Source organism: Pelecanus crispus, chromosome 3 (genome assembly GCF_030463565.1).
Source record: "Pelecanus crispus isolate bPelCri1 chromosome 3, bPelCri1.pri, whole genome shotgun sequence".
NCBI classification, from domain to species: domain Eukaryota; kingdom Metazoa; phylum Chordata; class Aves; order Pelecaniformes; family Pelecanidae; genus Pelecanus; species Pelecanus crispus.
The window spans coordinates 43242604-43266560 of record NC_134645.1 but is presented as its reverse complement, the minus strand read 5'-3'; the positions used below and the strand labels follow the sequence as shown (position 1 = coordinate 43266560).

The following is a 23957-nucleotide window of genomic DNA, read 5'->3' as shown; positions in this document are numbered from 1 at the left end:
GCTGTAAGAGTATCTAATTTTTACAATAAGTTTACAGCCTTCCTTGATATTACACATTTGAAAACATGAGTCCTAGACACCAAAAGTCACAAATCCCCCCCCAATATTTCTAATAAAATGTTATGACTAAGACAATCTCATGACCATTTTTAGACTCACTGATGATTTGTACATGCTTTGTGTTGTTTCTTTCTTTCTCTTTTAGGAAGAATTATTTATTAAGCTCCAATAAAAGAAGTCAGTTTGTTATTTTATTAGGTATCTCTAAATAGTACTGGTATAATTGACCAGATTAGAGAAATGTGACTTTGTTTTTTCTGATTTATTGTTGTGGTTAAATCCTCCTTACTCTTGGAGGATCTGTAGATAGCTGGCTTATTTGCCCACTCTTCAGTTAGTCTGTATTTTTGCTCAAAGGATTAGGATAAAATTTGCTTTTGTATGTTTTTAGAAGGTAAAAAGTAGTTTTCTAAACATTTGAGTGGCTGATAATCTGTGTATAAAAAGTGGTAAAGCTGTGTTGTTTTTTATCTCTAATAACTGAAATATGAGAGAGGATGAAGAATTTCAGATAAAGTAATATTTAAAGGTTGACAACTTTAGATTTAAGGCAGCACTGGTGAAACCACATCTGGAGTATTGTCTAGTTCTGGCCTCCTTAGTACTAGAAAGGTATGGACGTATTGAAATGAATCCAGCAGAAGACCACAAAGATGGCTGAGGGACTGGAGCATCTGTTGTACAAGGAGAGGCCAAGAGAGCTGGGGCTTCTCAAGAAGAGAAGGCTCAGGGCAAATGTTATCAATGTGTATAAATACCTGACGGGGGGAATGAAGAAGATGGAGCCAGGCTTTTCTCAGTGGTGGCCACTGAAGGGAAATGGTCACAAACTGAAATACAGAAAATTCCATTTAAATGTAATAAAAAAACCCTTTTTTGCAAGGTTGGTCAAACAGTGGAACAGGTTGCGCTCAGAGCTTGGGTAGCTTGTATGTCTCCATCCTTGGAGATACTCAGAACCCAACTGGATATGACCCTTAGCAGTCTGCTCTTGCTGACCCTGCTCTGAGCTGAGGGATTGGACTTAGGCAGTCTCCAGAGGTGCTGCCCAACCTCAGCTATCCTGTGAGTCTATTACCTGGAGGAGCAAGTACTTAGTGAGAACAGAAATGTTAGAAGTTTAAAGCGCTTACTGCTTTGATAGTACCCATTTAGACTGCATCATACACATGCTGTAGCTCTCCAAGACATTTTAAATATTAAGAATGTTGTTGTAGTCCTTCTGTAATAGTTTTTGTTGTCTTTATGTAGTGCACTGGGAAGCCCTTCTCCTTTATGAACAGAAATCAACACAATTAAACTTCTTATCATTAGAAGTACTTTAAAGCTTCCATTTGGCACCTAGAAGGAAAGTTGTCATTCCCAGAAGTTGGTCTGGAAGTTTGCTCATGTGTTCAAGAGAGGAGCTAGGCTCATGTGTCAGTCTACTATCACTATTTCATCTATTCTCAAAGTATGAAATCATGGCTAAAGAGGCTTACTAATCGTTCTTTTCCAAGAGATAAAAACGGAGTATTAAGTCGTAGCTAGCAATTATTCTAAGAAACAAAAGGAAAAAAAGATGTGGCTATGCATTTATTCAGAATTTTCAGTAAGTAATGGCCGTGTAATATGAAGCCTGCTACCCCACCATGTAGATTTTTTTTTTTTTTTAAATGTGATACTGTGTAGCAGACTCAAGCAGTTGAGTCTTGATGTGTCCTGCAGTGTGTAACAGATTCTACTTGAGACTTGTTTGGTGACTATGACCAAGATGCAATGAAAAGCTTCATTGGATGACATTACTCTAGAAAATGGCATTGTATTTTCTATGGAACTGGTAGTAACTCTCTCATTTATCACCATACAGGGCCCTGTTATTACATTCTGAGAGCTTGAAGTCTTTACTTGTTTTTAAGTAGAGGGTAGAATTGTTCCTGATTCATAAAGGAAAATTAGTAGATTAAAATGCCCATATGTGAGGACATAGGCATACAGACTATGCTAATATACTAAATGACTGTAGTCCAGTTAAAGTACCTAGAAATACCATTATGGACTATGCGTAAGAATCATAGAATCACAGAATGCTTTGGGTTGGAAGGGACCTTTAGAGGTCATCTAGCCCAACCCCCCTGCAGTGAGCAGGGACAGCTTTAACCAGATCAGGTTGCTCAGAGCCCCATCCAACCTGACCTTGAATGTTTCCAGGGATGGGGCCTCCACTGCCTCTCTGGGCAACCTGTTCCAGTGCTTCACCACCCTCAACGTAAAAATTTCTTCCTTCTATCCAGTCTAAATCTACCCTCCTTTAGTTTAAAACCATTACTCCTTGTCCTGTCACAACAGGCCTTGTTAAAAAGATTGTCCCCATCTTTCCTACAGGCCCCCTTTAAGTACTGAAAGGCCACAATCAGGTCTCCCCGCAGCCTTCTCTTCTCCAGGCTGAACAACCCCAACTCTCTCAGCCTGTCCTTGTAGGAGAGGTGCTCCAACCCTCAGATCATTTTTGTGTCCCTCCTCTGGACCCGCTCCAACAGGTCCATGTCCTTCTTGTACTGAGGGCTCCAGAGCTGGACACAGTGATCCAGGTGAGGTCTCATCAGAGCAGAGCAGAGGGGCAAAATCACCTCCCTTGACCTGCTGGCCACGCTTCTTTTGATGCAGCTGAGGATTCGCTTGGCTTTCTGGGCTGCAAGCACACATTGTTGGCTCATGTCCAGCTTTTCATCCACCAGTACCCCCAAGTCCTTCTCCGCAAGGCTGCTCTCAATCCCTTCATCCCCCAGCCTGTATTGATATCAGGGGTTGCCCCATCCCAGCTGCAGGACCTTGCACCTGGCCTTGTTGAACCTCATGAGGTTCACACAGGCCCACCTCTCCAGCTTGTCCAGGTCCCTTTGGATGACATCTCATCCTTCTGGTGTGTCAACCGCACCACTCAGCTTGGTGTTGTTGGAAAACTTGCTGAGGGTGCACTCGATCCCACTGTCTGTGTCATTGATGAAGATATTAAACAGGACTTGTCCCAGTACGGACCCCTGAGGGACTCCACTTGTCACCAGTCTCCATGTGGACATCGAGCTGTTGACCATGACCCTCTGGATGTGACCTTCCAAGCAATTCCTTATCCACCGAACAGTCCACCCATCAAATCTATATCTCCCCAGTTTAGAGAGGATGATGTTCTGGGGGACTGTGTCGAAGGCTTTACAGAAGTCCAAATAGATGACATCCGTTGCTTATCCCTTGCCCACTGATGCAGTCACTCCTTCATAGAAAGCCACTAGGTCGGTCAGGCAGGACTTGCCCTTGGTGAATCTGTGCTGGCTGTCTCGAATCACCTCCCTGTCCTCCATGTGCTTGAGCATAGCTTCTAGGAGAATCTTTTCCATGATCTTCCCAGGCACAGAGGTGAGGCTGACAGGTCGATAGTTCCCAAGGTCCTCCTTTCTTCCCTTTTTAAAAATGGGCGCAACATTCCCCTTCTTCCAGGCAGCAGGGACTTCACCTGACTGCAGTGACTTTTCAAATATTATGGAGAGTGGCTTGGCAACTACATCAGCCAATTCCCTCAGGACGCTGGGATGCATCTCATCAGGTCCCATAGACTTATGTACATTCAGGTTCCTGAGGTGGTCTTGAACTTGATCTTCCCTTAAGGCAGGAGGGGCTTTACCCCCCTGGTCCCCATCTTTCAGTCCATTGATTCGGGAGGGGTGAGGAGAGAGGTTGCTGGTGAAGACCAAGGCAAAAAAGTTGAGTACCTCAGCCTTCTTGTCTGTTGATACTAGTTTGCCATTCTTGTTCATCAGGGTGGGTACGCTTTCTTTAACCTTCCTTTTCTGGTTGACATACCTGTAGAAGCCCTTCTTGTTATTCTTTACATCCCTTGCCAAATTCAGCTCCAGCTGTGCCTTGGCTTTCCTGACCCCATCCCTACACAACCGGGCAGCTTCCCTGTACCCCTCCCAGGACACCTGTCCCTGCTTCCACTGCCTGTGCAGTTCCATCTTACTCTTTAGTTTGACCAGCAGGTCTCGACTCAGCCATGCTGGTCTCTTCCCTTCCTTGCCTGATTTCTTACGCTTGGGGACTGAGAGCTCTTATGCTCTACGGAAGGTGTCCTTAAAGATCTGCCAGCTCTGTTCCGTTCCCCTGTCCCTGAGGACCGTTTCCCAGGGGGTCTTTCTGACTAACTCCTTGAAGAGCTGGAATTTTGCTCTCCTAAAATTTAGGGTCCTGACTATACTCTTCACTTTTCCCTTATCCCTCAGGAGTATGAACTCCACCAAAGCGTGATCACTGCAGCCCGGACTGCCTCCAGTCTTGACAGCACCGACGAGCTCACTTGCATTGGTGACCATCAGGTCCGGTATTGCATCCCCTCGGGTAGGGGTGTCTATTACCTGGCTTAGGAGGTTATCCTCAATGCATTCCAGGAATCTCCTGGATTGCCTACAGCTCACTGTGTTACTTTTCCAGCAAATGTCGGGGTGGTTGAAGTCCCCCAGTAGGATGAGAGTCTGCAAGCGCGAAGCCTCCCGGAGTTGGAGGAAGAAGGCTTCGTCAGCAGGCTCCCCTTGATCAGGCGGCCTGTAGTAGACACCAACCACAAGGTTCCCTTTGTTGCCTCTGTCTGATTCTTACCCATAAGCTTTCGACCTGCTCGTGACTATTCTTCAGGGACAGCTCCCCAGTTCTGATATTTTGAGTATCACAGAAGCAATTAAACAAAACAGCTATAATTCTAGTGCTTTTCTCCACCTTTGCAAAACCGAAACCACACAATTTAACAATGCTATGTATTTTAACATGACCAACTGAAAGTGGTGTAAACAAGTGTATCTTTTCCAGAGGTACCTAATAATAGCAGTGAATTCAAGTAATAATAATCCTCCGCATTTCAGCATTACATGTTTGAAAATGCTGTGCATTGTTCAGTCTCACACCATGTGGAATAAATAGTGATGCGAGCAGTTTCAAGAAAGCTTTAATAATTTTGTGTTAGGTCTATAATGATGGCAGGGGAAGACAGCCATGGTGTGCAACCAGAGATTTGTAGATACTTTGTTGTAGGCTGTTGCTAGATATGTTATCTTTCAAGGGCAGAATATTTCTGCAAAGGAAAGTTGCGAAATCTGCCAGAATAAAAAGATTGGCTGAAAATGTTCAGGATCTCCAGTGTATGTTCTTCATTACGTGGTGCCCAATACAGACTGAAGTGTGCAGTTCCTTTGTGGTTTGTGTTACATCCTCTTTACAACAGATCAGATCTTTCCATATCATCAATCATAACCGCTGCCACTGTACAAATACCCTAGTATGAATCCTAGTGTGTTGAAAACTGTTGGTATGCTACTTTAGAGAAGTATAACTGCATAGTCACAGTCCTGTTTTCCAAAAGACCAGGAAGTTTACTGTTTTTTGAAAAAGGGGAAAGTGTACTTGCAGGCAATGCAGTGGCTGACTACCTGTAGTATAAAATAATTGTTTCGTTGGCTTCAGTAAGATCAAACATCCTGTGAGTTAAGAATGGCTTGTTGGTAATTTTAATACATTTTCTTGAGATCCAGTTAGCCATTTAATTGTTTTTTTTCAGATGTCACGTTCACCTTACTCTCTTGCATGTATTCTGAGCTGCTGGGATGTTAGCTGAATAGTTACTCAGCTGCAGCCAGGAACCTTGGAGACCTTGGGGATAACCACAGTTTTATACTGGAGAAAATATTATGTCGGTGATAGAGATAAATTAGTTGGTCACACTAGTTTTCTTCCATCACACTTCAGAAATTTTTGAATGGTGCTTTCAGAGAGACACTTTTACTTTTTTTTTTTTTCCTGTAAGGGAAACAATAAATTTTGTGTTTTTGTGGCCAGAATGGTTGGATAACTTGAGGCTACTCTTGCTAGACTGTCAGGTAAAATCTGAGACAGCTGTATTGTTTTTGCTAGTTCATCCAGCACTTAATGCTGCTATGTTAAACTCAGTGCTTTCTTTATATTTGAATTTTTCAAAGCTCTTAATAGGAGTTTTAACTCCAAGATGACTGTCTGTAATACCCTGTAAGAGGTTGAATGTGTGTTCCAAGGACAAAACATATTCTAAGAGGTATGCAGAGCTGTCCTTTATTGCTAACTGGACAGCCGTATCTGCTGAGTAAAGTTTGTTATCCTTTCTGGGAGAAGTATTTGTGTATTTTGAGGTGAAGTGTTTTCTAACTCTTGCAGGCATGTTGGTCTTCCTTGCTAAAACATCAAGGCAGATGTCATAGTAGAAATTCTCAGGATAAGCAGAGTTATAACCTGTAATAGTCTTCACGGAATAATATTAATACACCATTAAGAATCAATTCCTTGGTCATTGCAATTTTGTTTCAGCAAACCCTCAAATCTCCTGGTTTTGGTTTTCCATTTTCACTCAAGCTTTCACTGCTTCTTGCTACTAAGAGAGTCTGACTTTTTTTTTTGCCTGTGCTCTTCGCATTTTCAGGCACTGATGCCTTCCTCCCTCTCTGTCTTTGAGTGCTGTCATCTGGAATTTCACGGTGATTAAACAATGTGTTGCCCTTGCGATGCTACTGTTCTCTGTGGCCTCTTGAACTCTAGTATTTTCATCTTCTGTCTGATTTTCCCTGGTTTTGTGTGAGTGGATTGCAGCTCTGGGTTCCACTGCCGCCACTTTGGTTTCCTTGATCCCGAAGAACATTTCTTTTGTCTCATTTGAAGCCTAGTTTTTCTTTTTTTTGCTTCTGATTTCTGTGTCTGACTTATTTTAGTTATAGGCCTTAGAGGGGGAAATAACAGTTTTGCTGCCAAATTAGTCTAAGAATATTGCCTGTAATACACTGTACAGAATTTCATCTGCTTTTATTCCTGTGATGGAAGTTCACCTAGATGTGGCCTTCTACTTTAAGGAAGTAATTAGAAACAAACAAAATTTATAACTATGGAGAAGAGCCTGACCTCCTTGTTGCCCTTTTAAAAACTGTTTTGCAAATTTGTTTGCTAAACACTTGTTTATTGTGCCAATAAACAATTGCAAAAATGATTTTACAAGTCATTGTAAGATTTAAGATTCTCATAACTAGGTTGCTGCAATGCATGTGTCAGTCTTCTGTGCACCATTAGGTTATTTTGCACAGGTTGTGGTTTAGTTGAGGCTCTTATGGGAAGGACTTTTTGGTTGCTGTAATTCAGATTATACTTAAGTGATATCATTAGCTGTATGGTAAGTGTCTTTTTGCTGGGTCATGCAAAGCACCAAAGATTTTTCCAGGCAGTATGTTTTCTGAAGTTTTGCTGAGTCTTGCTTTACATGGCAAGAGTAATGAATCTTCTTCCTTTGGTAACCTGTTCATTATCTAATGAACGTGCCTAATGAGAAATATCAAGAGAGAGTCTAACATTTTTATTATATTTATTTCTTCTTAAAATACAAAGTTTACAAAAAATTTTAAATAATCACCTTATTCTCACTTGGGTTGCTGGGGTGTTTTTTTGACACTTTTCCTTATGTTCTGGACTTCCCTTGAGCAAGTAAATGACAAGTTTTTGCAGGTATAAGTCTTAAATAGTATATTTCTGCATCAAGAGAAGTGACCTTACAAGTATCTATGTACAAATGTGGACAGAGCTTTAAAAGATTTTAAGTTAAGCCTCCAGATTGATATTACTATAGTGCCTTCCTACTTTTCTCTTTCCTCCTTTCTTCTCCTGTTTGGGCTGCAGGTACTGGTGATGGTCTGCAGTCCATTTGATGGAATGTATTTGTCCTTCCCTTTTGCCTTTCCTTTTCTCACCTACCCAGTGTCTCTGTTTGTTACAACTTCTCTAGTATTGCCTGTCTTTAATTTCTACCAATATCATATCCTGTCTTGTATTATCTGTTGTTCTCATCTTTGTCCTCTTCAATTCTAGTACTAAAATTTCTGAGAAAGCATTTGCGCAGCTACAGAAGTGCAAGTAATTAAGATTGTTCCACTGCCTTCTTGTTCAGCTTGAGATCCAGCTCATTTACTTTTACTCTGTTTTTGCAGATTGGCCCACTGTACAACAGAACATAATTTCTCTTTCTGTACGCAGCCTTACACCTTTCCCCCCCCACCCCCTGCAGCATTTTTCAGTTGAAGTTACCGAAAAAGAAACCCCACACCTGCAACCTTTTGCCCAAGAACCAAATAACCATCCTGCAAATCTTTCCTATATCTTTTTCCTTTTATTGGAAAACTGGGACTTGATTCACTTGCCTAACTATAGGTGTCTTACTCTGTTTGAGGTTCCCTAGAGTATCTTGCTTGTCCTTTTCAGCTGCTGACCCAAAGGGCACTGATGTCTCTGAAAAACCTTGTGTCATAGCTACTATAAATATGCCCTGAGACATCTCAATTGACACTGAACAACTTGGTTAAACAACTGAACCAAGCTCGTGGAGACTGAGTCCCTTGCAGCTTTGCATGTAGTGGTGTAGCTAGGATTTTTTCTGGAGTGTCACAGAGGTACAGAGAAGGGGTTTTTTTAACTGTGCAATCAAATACCTTTTTTTCAAACTGTCTTTCTATTAAGAGATGTCTTTCAGTCTTTAATTCTGACTTTTCTGCCTTTCCTTTTCTGATACCTTGATTCACATGTGAAGTCAGAAATGAAGCTCAAAAGCATCCTGGCCTATTGCTACCAGATGTTGTCTCTAAGCTTCAGGAATATTTCTGACTTCCACTAAACAACCTGTAAAACGTTGAAGCTACACTTGGTTTACTGTTATAGGATTGTTGTTTATGGTCAGGTGAGCAAAGGTCCCACAGTACTCCCAGACACCATTTCAGGGTAGCTGTCCTCCCGTGTGGGCAGAAGTCCTGCTTCAACTGATCATTTTAAGAGGAGCTTCTGAGGCTTAATTATCCTTCTCTGCTTGAGAGAAGAATAGCCTGGCAGCAGCAACACCACAGCAAAAACAGAATTACTCCTGTATCTTCCAGTAGTAGTTTTGTATTTACCAAAGTCGTATTGTCATTTCAGAAACTGTATCTTTCTTGCCAACCAATTAATAAGGGGCTCTATAGGTAGTGTATTACTATATTTGACTTAAAACCTGTAGAGCAAAAATCTTTAGGGTAGAATCCAGTGACAAGTCAGCAGGTCTGCATTTAGTTCATTTAAATCCTTTCATACAGCTGACTACGCTGACTTAGTATCTTGGTTGCAGATCGTAGTGAATAACTGATTCTTTTTGTACCTGTAAAGACAATTAACAATGTCTGGTTTAGGTAAGAATTTGTTTATAGAGGGGATTGATCAGTGTTTTTTTGTCTACAATTTGTGTGGCTACTAGAAGGGATAGGTTTGCATTCTGAATAGATTAATAATATAATTCTACTTACTATCTTTTTCTTTTTAATATTCAACAAGAGCCATTTCTTTATTTTCCAAGAACTGATTCTGCACATAGGATTGGTCACTTGCATCAACACTGTTCCCTAGTATCTGTGAATGCATTTCATGATCAAGTTGCATTAGATTTTTTGTTTCTTAAAAGCCAAATGGATTGATCTCCTTCATACGATGAATTCCATTCAGATTGGTCTTATTCCAGGCTGCAGTGGACACACACGTTTGATCTACATACTTAATGCTGACTTAGAAATTCTTGGGGTCAGAAGAAGCTGAAGAATATAGATATCCTTTTGAAAGTAGAGTTTAGGAAGTTAACTGATGTGTTGCTTCCTAATTTTGCCGCCTTTAGGTAATCAGGGATGTTAATGCTGTAGCACTCTGAGAACAACATCTTTCAGTACTACCAAATTTACAGTATGGTTAAAAAAAGAAAGAAAAGTACCTCCAAAATGAAGTTATCAGGAGAGGAAAAACTGTATATAGGATAGGCCAGTGGAAAGCAACTGTAAGGATTTAAGAAATTTCTCAGTTTGAGTTACACCCGTCTTGCTTGTAGTCAATCCTTACCACTTTGCTAGACTTGCTTATGTATTTTGATGGATGAGAAAACAACAGTGTTTGTGTGTGTTAAGAGAAATTATAAATTTAAGTATTAATATTTCTATCTTTTTGTCTGTTGGGAGCATATTAACTTTTCCTTTGAAATCCTGTGAAGTATTTCAAAATTTAATGCTGTTTGCCCAAGGAGAGAAAAGGAAGAGAAAGCAATGTTTTTTGGATAATGAAAGCAAAAGATGTATAATATATCCTTTTTCTTCTAAATTTATCTTTGACTCCATAGCTTTAACTTTATTGATTCTATAGTAGCATTTCATTGGAAATGTAATTCCACTGAAGTGGAATTGTCTAGTATGTCTACAGAAATGAGACAAATATGATCTTAGTGTGGAGCTTTTGCTTGCATTGTTCTTACACTGGAACGGTCATGGTCAGTAGTACTGTGGAACATCACGCGGTTTGCCTTCTGTCAAGGGAATAAGGGCAAACAGTTGAAACATGAGGAACTACATGCTCAAGTGCTGGAGATGCAAGGAAAAGAGTATTTAGGGCATGTGTTTCATTTAGGCAAGAAAGGGAGAGAATGCAGGACTATATCGGGGGTGGTTTTTTGGTTTGGGTTTTTTTTTTGGTGGTTTTGCTTTCAGAATTAAAATGGTAACAGTTCTCAAACTCTAAGCACAATAATTTTGCAAATGGCTTTATCGGTTGAAAATTTTATGTTTTTATGCCAGCACAATTATATTTGAAGAGGGTAAGCCACAAGTAATATCATGTAAGTATTAAATAAAGTAGTTGTTAAAAAAATATTATTTCTACTAGGTCAGAACAAACTGGTAGCTGGTGATACAAAATATTTAACACCTTATATTTTGTAAGCTCACTGCAGAGACTAGTGTTAATGTGACGTAAAACCAGATTTGCTGTTGCGTTGGCCATTGTGATTGTTTAAATACCTTTTAACTGAGTGTGAAGAAGCGGTTTTTATTTATGTGTCATAGCCCTGCCAAGCAAACTGTTAACTACGGTTTTAATTTCTCTGGCTTGTGGTATTTAACAAGAACAAAACTCAGATTTAGGATTCATTCCCTTAATCTTCAGTCTGACTTGAAATGGTGTATTTTGGTTGAGAATATATAACTTAGGAAAATAGGTCACGCTCATAGTTGTGAATAGGGCAAACTCATTTCTTGGTACCTAAGCTTTCTAGAGTAAAAAGTGTTGCTTTTTCTGTCCTAGTATGGTAAATTAAGCAAGGCATAAGAGAAACTATATGGAAGGGGAGAGCATAGAGCAGAAAAGTTACAGAGGCCGGGGTCACATGGGTGAATGTCTAATATGGTTCAAAAAGAGGTTCTTTTTTCTTTCCTTTTAGCAGCTAGATGAATGTCTTTGGATTCATGGCAGAAGTGAGACTGACTAGAGTAAGATTTAACTGAGGGGATGCTTTTTTCCTTTTTAAATACGGGAAAAAATTGTTCTGAGGTCAGATCTTATCTTCAATAGTAAGATACTGTATTTAACTGACAGACTGAAAACCACTGATGATAGAGAAGCACTGCTCTTTTCTGACTGTTTACATTGAAGTGGAAACACTTTTGTTCTGAACTTTTTTGTCTTTATTGTCACCCAGCCTGTGTGAGGTTTGATTGTAGCAGAATAAATTAGGGTTTACATTTGGTTAAAAAACTTATGGTGTTGTGGGAAGGAGAGTGTTAATGATTCATTAAATGGTATGTTTCTGGTTTAGTTAGAAAATAAGGACAACAGCATGATTTTTTAGGTTCCATGGGGTTGTAAAATGTTTTGAGTATGGTCTCAGCACTAGTGTTTTGTGATTGTATGATTAACAGGCACTGAAATAATAGTTTTATTTATTTTGAAGCCTGGAGAACCCTTCAGTCATGTACTGTGTAGCCTTTTGGAAAATGACCGTAGTACAGAGAAAATTAATCTTGTGATACATGTTGGCTTTAATACTGATATATTGGGTCTCAAAATGACTTCTACTGAAGGGACTTAGGAGTTTGGATTTGAGGCATGTTTACCCTGGGCAAGTAGAAGCAATTCTAGCAATAGTAATAGTAACAGAAAATAAAATACCACAATGTTAATTTTGAGTCTGGATTCTGTCCCTTGTACTGAATAGTTCTTTGATGTCAGTAGGTCATGAAAACTTTTTAAACCAAAATATCTGCATAGCTGGTCACTCACTGTGGATAAGGAGTGAGATGCCACTAGTACTCAGTGGAAGAAGGGGTGTGACAGAAGGTAGTAAAGAAGAACTGTGAGCATGTGAGAGAGGTAGTAGATCGGTTTGGCCAGCTGCAGCTGTGGTGTGCTTGACCTCAGTGTGGCCACACATCACACCTGAGTGGTCGAAGAGGGTACCGTCACCAGCTGTTGGCCCTGGTCCCACAGCAGGAATCACTGCACCGGGATGTGCAGCTGACCTGAACCCCAGATTGTGAAAGTTTACTGGCTAGCATGTTAAACTAGTAATGCCAATTTTAAGTTGCTGTCATACTGGAGCACTGCATATGGTGATGTTCTGGGGGCTGCTGTGAGTTCTCTTCACTTCATGTTGCTGTAGAACTGGAAACACTGGGAAAAAAAGAGTTTGTGCCTGGCTGAACCTTCACATTGCACCTACTGTTGCAGCTTTCCTGAGGTTCATCTGTTAATGTGGAGCTTGCAGAGGTGAATACAGTTTATTGCCAATCTCGCTACTCTAAGCAGAGTCTTGGAGTCACCCTGTGATGTAAGGTTCTGCAGTAGTTTTTCACTAATCAAATATAGAGGTATAATATAAAAATATGCAGTTATTTTGATCCTTCTTTTATTCTAAGCAGCCTTTTGTAGTATCTATGTAGTTGGAGTGCAGCTCTTAGTGAGCTGAGTTGTAGCCTATGTGTACTCCGTTTCCTCAACTCCGTTAAAGCAGGAATGCAGAGAATGAAAAGCATGCAAGTAGCAACTGCAATATGAAAAGCATGTGTTAAATCAGTTACTTAGCATCACATAAGAACATGGCAAAAACACAGATACAATTCTTTCCTTCAGAGTAGCATTGGGCTACCTAAGTCACAAGCCAACCTTTTCATTGTGGTATGTTCCGAGTTATTCATAACATGCCTCCTTATGAAGCAAAGGTCAGTCAAAGAATCTGTTAAGGTGCTGTCGCCTTCAACGTATAACCTCAAGAGTTGCCTGCTCTGTATGTGGAAATTGGTGGGATTGTTGTAAGGACCTATACTTGACTTTTTAATTGTAGGAAATATGAAGAAAAGGGTTGAGTTATGGTGGCATAGGAACTGTCCAGTCTAGTGAACATCAGCTTTCCTGAATTCTTCGTTGATATATTACAGTTTAGGCAGTCTAGTAATTATTTGCTCTTAATATAGGTGTATTTCCTGTTGCAATTTTATGCAGTTTCCTCTAGGATTGGTGCCTGTTCTGTTCTTCTTTTAAATTAAATAAAAGATTGATTTTATGTTGACTGTGTTGGATATTTTAACTGTCAGACCTCTACTCTTTCCTGCGCCCCATACTTATATGTGCTCCTGACATTTGTGAAAGGAAGGTAGGACTGCAGACAGGAGAAAGCCAGACTGCTCTGCTGAGTCGCATGATCCGCAAGTTCATGATTTGGACCGATACTGTAGAGCATACCTACCGCAGACTGGCCGTTGGCTTCTTGGTCATGAGTCCTCATCCTCTGCAAATTAATCTTTACAACATCTTTGCTTCCAGCTAGAGCCAAGATAAGTTTACAGAATATTAGCACTTAAAACTGTCATGTTGAATGTCTTGAGATGGTGACATCACTGAGCCAGCAATGTGGCTTTGTAAGATTTGTTCAGCTAATGCTTTTCTCCAGTTCTGCATTCATAATTTTTGAAAAAAATAAAAAGTGGGTTAACTTTCTCTGAACAGAATTGTTCATAAGGCTTACCACACTGGTTTTACTTTGCTGTGTAGATTTTAAACAAAAGATAACACATAGTAAGTACTGACTTCTTTCTTCTAATGCCTGCTACCTTACAAATCTGCTTTATGCAAAAGCTCAGAGTTATTCTTTCATATCTTCATAAAGAGGAAAGAGTGATTGGGAGATAGAAAAGTAATGCTAGATACATTCTCCCCCCGCCTTGAGCTGTGAGTGTGTTTTTTTAAGAGCTCTCATGCAGATGACTGCCTCTTGACGTATGTGAACTCTGAAGTATGTTTACTGGTGAAATAATATAACCCAAATGTCTTTGAACGATCAGATCAGTAATGAATTGCATATCTCATGACACTGGCAAGGTGAGAAATCAGTGCCAAGCTGTGAAGAAGTTTTGTATTTTTAGTTAATTTTAGTCTCTCCATTTAAATGCATAATACTGCATTTCTTTTGGCCAGAACTTGGATAGTTGGAATTCCTATTGAACTGTGTGTTCTTCCTTCTAAGAGTTGCAGGTGGCGAGGAGAAGAGGGAGTAAGTGCCACTAAGTTTTAAAAGCTCTATAGTATTTTGAAAATCCTGATCTTAGTAGTTTGCATTTGACTATGACTTATGCAAAATGCAGCAATCTAAATGTGGTATTTTTTTGAAACAAGATCACTTTTCTAACTCAGTGTTTTGAGGCAACCCTCAATAGTGTTTGAATTGCCATTTGAGATACGAAGCAATAATGTATTTCATGTTTCATTGCTTGCAGAGTAGGAAGAAGCTGTGCTTCAGGAATTTGACTTCATCCCCCAAAACATCTGATGCTTATCTTGCATGTGAATTTTTGTAAAAATTATATGGATATACACTTCAAATATATTTAATGTAGCTATCAAATTTTATCTTATAAACGTGTATCATATGTACAACATTTTATTTATTTATTTATAAGCACATACATTAAAGTGTAAACAATATTTTCATTTATTACTTTTCAGGGGATATAATTTTCAATGCTCATTATCCTGACCTGCCACCAGATTTTATCTTCGGTGAGGATGCTGAATTTTTGCCAGATCCTTCTGCCTTGCATGTAAGTACTTTGCTGTTTGTGAACCTTACACCATGCAAAGAGACTTGGCTTTTTTAGAATAGCTTCAGCAACAGGAGTTTGTTAACAATGCAGAATAAATTAAAAAAAAAAAAAAACACCAACCTTTTATCTCACTGTTAGGTGAATATAAACACTTTGTCTTCTAATGTGATTTAAAGATGAACCCATAAATGTAGGGGTTGGGTTTTTTTTCAATATTTTAATCGAGACAAGATGACATTTACAATAACTATTCAGAGTATCTTTAAAAAGGTGTCTTTTTAATATCTGACCATCTTAAAAGATCTATTTCAGCAAAAAGGATTGCTCAATTGTGTCTTTAAAAAGCATTCAGTTCCAGACAAAGTAGCATGATGTTGTGATGTGAATTTTTGTTTTCCCATGAGGAACGATAAAACCAGGTTGTATGCTGTTGAAACCACTGTCAGAGAGAGATATCTGCTCATATCATTGTGTTTCCATAAAGACAAAGAAATGTCCTTTTAAAAGGTGGGAGGGTCACAAATTAACTTAATGAGAAAATATTTTTACACAGTCTTATTACTATGGAAGAAGAAACACCACAAGCTGAAAACAAGCTTTTTGTTCACTATTCAAAATTAGCCTCAAGTAGTAAAGCCATGTTTGAAGCTAACAGTGATTATGCTTTTAAAATACTTCTCCCTCTCAGAAATTACTAGTAGTTACTAAAGCCATATAAAGGTATTTTGAAACCCAGAGTGTTTTTCTCTTTTACTCTCCCCCTCAATTTGGGCTCCATTCTTCTGCCTTTGCAGACCTGCAGCCTTGTTTCTGGGTTGACAGTATCGTTTGTCAATAGGGTTTGGGCATATTTTTTCCAATAAGTGTCCAGTGCCTGTGGTTATGGTGCAGAGTTTAGTGGCTGTGTTGGAAAAGTATGCCTTTGCCAAAGAGCTCTACTGTAATTTCTGCTCAGTGACCCACAGAGTAGGTCATGATCTCATTTCTTTTTTTCTCAAAGTTTTCAGCTTTTATTAGAAATGTGACCCCAAAAGCAACTGACACTTTAAATATATTTTATTTTATAGGCCATCTGTAAGGGTATATGGGAATCACTGGCCAAAACAGGCAACTGGGAAATGTCTTCTAATTAAACTTCTCCAGACATAGCATCTTGCTAGGGGAGAGGCTCTTTGCATAGTCCTCTCCTGCAGCCTCTCTTGTGCTTTATCAGCACATCTCCAGTGCAGCTGGGGGATTTCATCATGTATGGGAGCTCCCCAAAATAAGTCAGAGGCTGTCATGCTGTCCTCTTCAGTTCTGGGGTACAGGTGTCATGGGGGAAGAACATGAGGCAGTGGCCACAGAACTGAACATGTCCTTCACATGTGATGTGACAGATGTGTTGTTTTTTGGTTTTAGCTTTATTCACTTCATATTGTTATGTTGAGAAACTACACCATCTCAAAAGAGTTGGTTTTAATAATTATTTTTAGCATACCTAACAGAATTTTTAAAAGGTGAATGTCTCATTTCTTTGCTTCCCTGCTTCCCCCTTTCCTGTTAAGCTCACAGACTCCTTTGGGAAAGAGGCATGGTGCTGCTGAATAGCTATTTTGTTAGGCTCATTTACAGAAAAGGTTTTACTTTATATGACAATTCTAGAATTGTTTTAACACTCTTTTATTTACCGGTTCTCCTATTTTCTCCTTTTTCTGTTTTATTGTTTCACAATCTTACAACCTCCTGAGAAGTACTCAAAGTAGCAACCACTTTCTGCAGTTGATATTAAAGGAAGAGGAGCACTCCTTAATGTGCTGGAAAGCTGAAATTAGTAACAGTAACAGTAACAAATGAGATATTAAATAAAGATAATTTGAGGCATCTTGGAGAAATGCTGTTCAGATGGAGTGTGATATGGTGCCATATTTCTCATGTGAAAAGAAGTCACTAGCACTAGTGATACACAGAGAAACCTGCAAGGATAAAAACACCCTTAGTTTTCTTTCTTTCTTTCTTTCTTACATTGTTCGTTAATGATACTTCTTTTGGGAGCATTGCTTTTCTTCTGCCTAAGCACAGAACAAACTTCCCATCCTCTTCATTGGAAAGCGGCTTGAAGAGCCATTTGCTCCTTGATGCATAATGAGATATTAATCAGCCTATTTGAAAACTAATTAGAAACAAATCAAAAAAGAAATTTGCAAGCCAACAGCTTTCTTTTGGTCATTATGCCTTGCTATAGTATTCAGTATGTAAATGTAACCTTTTTTGATAAGGTCCTTGGTCATTCTCCTGCAGTCCATCCTGATGTTATCAGAGCGTGTTATCTCCACCTTGCAGCTATGGTCTATATGATGTATTTTTGCTTTTTCTTTTCACCTTTTAATGTTCAACATGGTTTGCAGAGTTTTTCTTCAGAATGTTACATTAACAATAACTTGTTTATTATGCTAAGTATTTGAATAACTCCCTTTTTTTCACAAATCTCAGAGCTGTTTAATGAAGATAATTTTAATCGAATTCTAAGATATTGGCAGAATTTTTTAATGTGTTAACATATCTTTCTGACTATAAGTAAAAATAGATTAGTACGTTGAGCATAATGTAATGCTCTTAATCTTGATCAATCTTCAAATACTCTTGATGCAACAGTTCCTGGCAATCGAAACAGAATCTACCATTCACAAAAGCATGTAGATAGTATTAAATGAGGAGTGCAGTCTCTAAGTAAGTAATATGTGCTGCTGGATCTGTGGGAATTCTGACATTGAGCTTTCCTGCGCTGCTCTCAACTGAGTGTCTTGTTTTGAAAGCAGAGAAGTCATCACATGCTGTTACATGGCTTGAGTCAGGCATTATGCTTAGCTTGAAATGAGAACCAGGTACTCCAGATTCCTCAAGCTTGTGTGGCTGTAATAGAGGCTGTCAGTAGACCTCCCTGAAGACATTTGAAAGGCTGTGCTGCAGATCGCTTCAGTCACTCTTTCAGTTTCCATGGCCGTGGGCAGACCTTCAAGTTAGGTTTTCATCTGAGCACGGTAACAGGTGTTCAGTTAAGCAGCTGTTAGCCAGACAGCTAAAACAAGACTCCAAAAAGACTGCATTTTAAAAAGTAGATGCTGTAGGTGAAGACTTCATACTATCTTTTTTCCCCAAAGAATTCCTAAATGGTTGGGCCTGTGTTTCAGCAGTGGGGTGATATGTTGAGCACTCTTGTTGTTATAAGCAGAGCTGATCAACTGCTTTGTTAAATTGGTATTGCAGTTGCAGAATCAAGTAAAAAATGCTCGTTGAAACTCAGCTTTGCTTCTATGTCTTGCACAAATATTAAATCACTTTGGTTTGAAACTCAGGTTGAGTCTCAAGTTCAGCACTGCAAAATACATGCTTCACTAAATGCCCTACCAGAATTGGTTGCTGTGCTGGTTGCAGGGTCTCATTGCATGTGTTCTGATCTTCTAGAATGATGTACAGATTGAGGAGGGACTCAACAGAGGGGCAACCGTTCCTTTTATTTTGGTTTGTCATACAGTTTTAATTACAATCAGAGGGCTAAATTCTTTAGGTTGGTGATGCTATTCATGCTCAAAGCATTATTAGAAATAAACATATTTATTTTCATTAAAAATGTCCTCACCTATCATATGCATTTGATACTTGTGTGTATAGTATGCGTAAATAAAATCAGCTTCTCAGAATGTAAATAGAAAAGTTCTTCCCTGCTCTAGTGTTTATTCATTTTGGATGACAAGTATTAGAAATGTATTTTAAAAACAACCTATGATTCACTCTGTTCTGATTAAAAATTCAGTTGGCACAAAACAAGATTAGTGATTGTGTACGGATGAGATTAATTTGGAGCTCATTACAATGACGCCAGTTTGAGTAAGAAGAATTGTTTGTTATGTTAGCCTAGTTGATTGTTAATGTGAGCCAGGTAATAACTGAAGTGCTTATGCAAAAAGTTAACCCATTTTTCCTGTGATTTTGAAGTATATTGTGTTTGGCAAAGAGGAGACAATAGCGGTATATGTAAGCTAACTGTCAGTTTAAGGATTTGAGATTTTTAGCATCCTACTGCAGGTCTCCAGCTAGTCTCCCCAGAACTATTCTGCCTACCCATTGCTATCAAAAAGGCTCTGTTAGCCTTAGTGGGGATGGAGGCAAGAGGACATTAGCATTTCCTGAAACCCAGTAAGTGTTGAATGTGTCCTTGTGGGCTAGTATATATGGGAGTACTTAGAGCTGCATTCATGTGGAAGGAAGGCTTTGCCATCACAGAACTTCAGAGCATGGGCCACTGCAGTTCTCATGCCAGTACGTAGTGTTGGGAAGACTGTTTCCCCTTGTCTAATTGTTAATACTGAGTACAGACTTCAGTCATTGTGGAGTTGATTCAGCCAATTGTGCTACTCAGGTGTATTGGCTGTCATGCTCTATACCTTGTGTACAGCAATGCTTATTTTAATTTCTTGTATCTGTAGTTATTAGACTCTGTATTTATAATTTGGCTGTATAATGTCATGAAGGCTGTATTGTTTTCTGTAGCTGTGTTCAAAATCTTAATTATTATTACTGTTGACTTACTAAGTTAGCTTTTAATGGGTAGTGAAGAGATCCTTTAAATATCTCCCTCTTCCATAATTGTTCTTCATTTACTATCAGGTGCATGAGACAGATGTTTAACAGCATCGATTGTTCCTGTGCTCACAGTAGCTACAAAAAAAGCCCAAACACCCCTTATATTACCTAATGCCATTTGAACTATTTTGTACTAAAAAGTTTGGCTGTTGTATTGTTGGCAAAGATGCAGGTGTTACGAGTTTTAGTATGAAAGCCCCTACATAAGGTCAATGAGCACAATGGCTTTCAGAATATGACTTTAAAGTTGTGGCGGTGGGTTCTCTGGGAAATGTGTGGGTAAGTTTGAACTATTTTAGCATTACTATCTCTTCTGCTTGCTCTATTTGGGATGCCAGCAGCAGATTTCATTCTTGGACCCCTAACCTACCACTCTTGTACTGAAAGCCTTAAATTACTTCTGTTTCAGTTGAACTTGGGGAATTTAAGTGAAATAGAATGCAGGATTGGATCCTGCATTTTATTAGAATTTTTTTTTCTTATTCTGAACTTCTTTATATTCACATTTTTTGTATTCACTTTTCAGTCTTGTCTTGACTTTATATGTCAAAATGTGTTTTGATTATTTATAATCCAGTGCTATTTATTGTTTAAGTTTCTAAACCAAACATGAATTCTGAAAACTGTTTATTCCTGTCCTTCTATATTGATCCTACCCATTTGTATATGTGGGGGATAGATGTGTGTGTGTGTATATATACACATATATGAGATAAACTCTGTGTAAGGTTAGGTTCTTTCTATGCATATGGTCACTGAGGCGTTGCTGAGGTTTGTCTGATACAGATAGGCAGTGGTGACAAAGTCACATTTTATACCATCACAAGAGTAATTTAATTCAGGAGCTTTGCCAGCAGAAGGCCGTTTTGGCAGGTATTGTTGGCATTTATGGTATACATTTTTGTCAATGTTTTCAAACAATAGAGCTATGCCAGTACAACATTCCTCTTTAGGCCAGACCTGAAAGAATCTAATTTTGAATGTATTTCGGTCTCGTTTTGGTGTCTGAGCTCCACACAGTTCCCCCAGGGAATCCTCATTTGTTTCCTTGACCCAGCTAGCAAGGGGTGTCATTAACCAGGCACAGGTTTTCTGCCTTTTATTTTTGCTGTGCTTGTACTGGGTTTAAAATGTGAAATCCCCAAAAGAGGATTCTGGCTGGGAATCCTCTCCTGGGGTAGCCTGGCCAGCTTGACTACGGCCCGTGTGAGGCCAGCATTCAGGAGGTCCTTCTGAGAAGTCATACAGTGCCAAGAGCGAATGTTAGGATTGACTGTGTAGCCGTGTGGTAAAGATGGAGCCTATACAAAGAGTTCAGCAGAAAGAATTCAAGAAAGATGACATAAACCAAGTTTTTCCTATCATCTTTCCATCTCTTCTTCCTTCAAGGCCTTTGTACATTGGGAAATTATTCCTTTTTCTCCTTGTTGTAGTCTTCTGAATTTCTCTTCTAGCCTTTCCCTTTTATTTTTCCTCTTTGTCCATAATTATTACTATTTATAGGGCTGAGAGTTAGCTACCTTGTATTACTTTGTCATTTTCTATTCATGTAAAATCATTGCATATATTTACCTCACTTCCTTTTTCCAAAATTTCAGCATTTCCTAGCACAGTTTACAAAACTTGGCTTTCTATCTCAAATAGTAAGCAGAAGAGAATATGCTGAGGTCAGAAGTTCTGCTTTAGTTAATCACAGTGTTTTGGCTGGACTTTTCACCTAACGAATCCAGAAATTGAAAAAACTTCTACAGTTTGATCATTTATTTAATTTTGAGGGACAAAAATATATGATAAGCCAGGCAGTTTTGCCTTTCTTGCTTAAATCTTGCTAGTGTAGAATGCAAAATTAATTCCATTAGTTCTCCAAAGGTCTCAGTGGGGAAACATTTCCTTTCATTTTTTTGGCACAAGCTTCTCTGATAATGCAGTTTCTCCCTAGAATATGAAAAATCTAGAATATTAGCTCTTAAAATATAGTATTTCAATCCAGGAAATACTAATTTTAGGAGAACACTAGGAATGTGCGTGGTTCATTTGACTGAAGGATGGCAAAGTGGGAGAAAATGGTTTTCTGCCACACTAACTAATGTCCATGTGTTGAGAAATTTAATCATCTTGCACTATTAAAATAGGGGAAAAACATATAATGGCTTTCCATTCATAGTGTTGTATTAGGGGAAAAAAAAAAAGATAATTTTCTTTTTTCACATGAGTTTGACCATCTTTTTCATGGTCTTGCAGTTAGATGGGCCAGAAGGTTGGACTAGAATAACAGGATGCTTAAATCTTAATGTAAAGGCTGAAAAAGATGTTTAGGTTTATGTTTCTTTCAAGCTATGTCTGTTTAGCTTACACCTGAGCCCAGAGCACTGCCCTCCTGAATTTCTGGATCTTATCTTGAATTCATGTTGAATTAATCTTGATTTCTTAATGAATTCAGTCATTTCTTAGGTGGGCGCAGTTGCTACCGGGCTTGAGAAAGCCTGCTGTCTCTCTACTAGAACCAAACTGCATGTCTGAATGAGTGTTTTTTCTTTTGCTTCTCTAGTGTAAAATTGAGTAGCATATCCTGAAGTTCTGGTAAGTGGAGAAGGAGCACTTACATAGCCAGGTATTAGTCTTAGCTGAGAGCTGCAGTATGAGCACTAGCAAAATCATCACTCATCTCTTAATTACCAGAGTTCTTGCATGGCAGGAGGGATCACGTGCTCCCCTTTGCAGCTTCATTCTTCTCTGACCCTGCGGTCCCTGGAGACTGGAAAGGCTAGATGTGGGCCAACCTTGCATCCAATCCTGGGTGTGAGAAATAGCTGAGCAGGCTGTCAGTGAGCTGGTACACAATCCAAAGCTTAGGCTGTGCCTAAACCTATATTCTATATATAGTCAAAGCTCTGTTAGGTAGCTTTGCCAATACACTTTTTTTTTTTTAAATGCTGTTCAGCATGGGACCCTTGCATGACTAGAATCTGAATGCATTTCAAACTTAGTTGTTTTCTTTCTTAACCCCCTTTATTTAATTTAGTGCTTTATTTAATTTAGTGCACTGTTTAATTTACTGGTCCAGTTAGATACTCATTATTTCCATCTTCTTGGTGTTCCTTCCAGTTCTCCAGTATGTTTGCCTGAGTTTATGTGCAAACTCCTTAACTTTAATAGAGCCAGGCAATTGATCTCATTACAGCACTTACCCAAATGTTTCAAGATTTCCTCTGGAAGCCCACTTCAACATCTGATGGTCCTCCAGTCCACTTATTCTGTAGGCTGTGAGAATATGCCATCAGAGATACAGTCAGTCTATAGTAGTACCCTGTACTAATATATCTTGTCTTAAGGAAAAGTGCTACCAACATGAACAAGAGAAAAATGTAAGTTGTGAACTGTGTGGTTATGTTAGATAACAAACTGGGGGTGGTGAGGGGAGAAGGCCTTCAAATATTCTTTAAGGGATAGTTGGAGTCACTGAATCTGCAATTATTCTTGTAGGCAATGACTCTGTTGGGTCTGTGACTTGCTCCCTCCCAACATCAATTGTTCATGTTGCTGGATATTTTCACAAGGGCAACTCGCAGTCCATGAAGACAAAACAAAAGCTGCTCCTTTGCCTCGTCTTTTCTATCAGTTTTCAGAGACTGTGACCACTTTCAGAGACTTTTCACCACTTCTCATTTAAGGAGCTGTGCCTGGCAAGTCCTCCACTACCTTTTTCAAAGACATCTGCATCTAGTGCTATCCCCTCTATGATCAGGGTGGGTTACTGTTACTCCTTTTCTGTAGGAACTCTTAAAGGGATTTCTAGCCTTATGAGAAGGGTAGGTTTAGAAAGCACTTGGAGGAAACAATGGAACTTGCTCAGATTTTCTCAGTGTATTACACTGCTATTAACACTGTGAATGCCTCTCTCTGTTAGCAATGCTTTTTTGTGGCCAGTGAGGTTGATCTAGCAATGCCCAAGTCTCCTTCACTGTCTCTTCCCAGTATATTCGATAGGCATCATTTTTCCCTCCAAGAAGCACAATTTTCTTCAGTTACCACTAATGGTTGCCTGAGGAAGCAACAGGATTGAGCAAACAAAAGACTCTTCGGGTGGATGGTGTTGCATTGGAGGGAAAATACATGCTGCAGCATAAATTCAGATTGCCAGTTACCAGACACTGATGCCTAAATGTGTTCAGGTAGTTATATGTATATATAATATACCTGCTTTTCAGGAAATAAAGACCTTGCTCGTGGTAAGGGTGGTATAATGAATTCCAGCATATCATTGACTTTCAAGTAATTGTTAGTTTAAGCCAAAAATGTAAAGTTGGGAACCCAAGC

At 39.1% G+C, this 23957-nt stretch overlaps 1 protein-coding gene across 2 annotated transcripts in view; it reads left to right on the top strand.

Annotated features, from left to right (window-relative positions):
* BABAM2 (BRISC and BRCA1 A complex member 2) overlaps positions 1-23957 on the top strand; it is a 179235-nt gene that overhangs the window by 18792 nt on the left and 136486 nt on the right. For both annotated transcript variants that reach the window (XM_075706893.1, XM_075706892.1), the window contains exon 3: positions 14920-15014. In XM_075706893.1, the coding sequence (XP_075563008.1) occupies positions 14920-15014 (95 nt within the window). The remainder of the gene's footprint in view (positions 1-14919; positions 15015-23957) is intronic.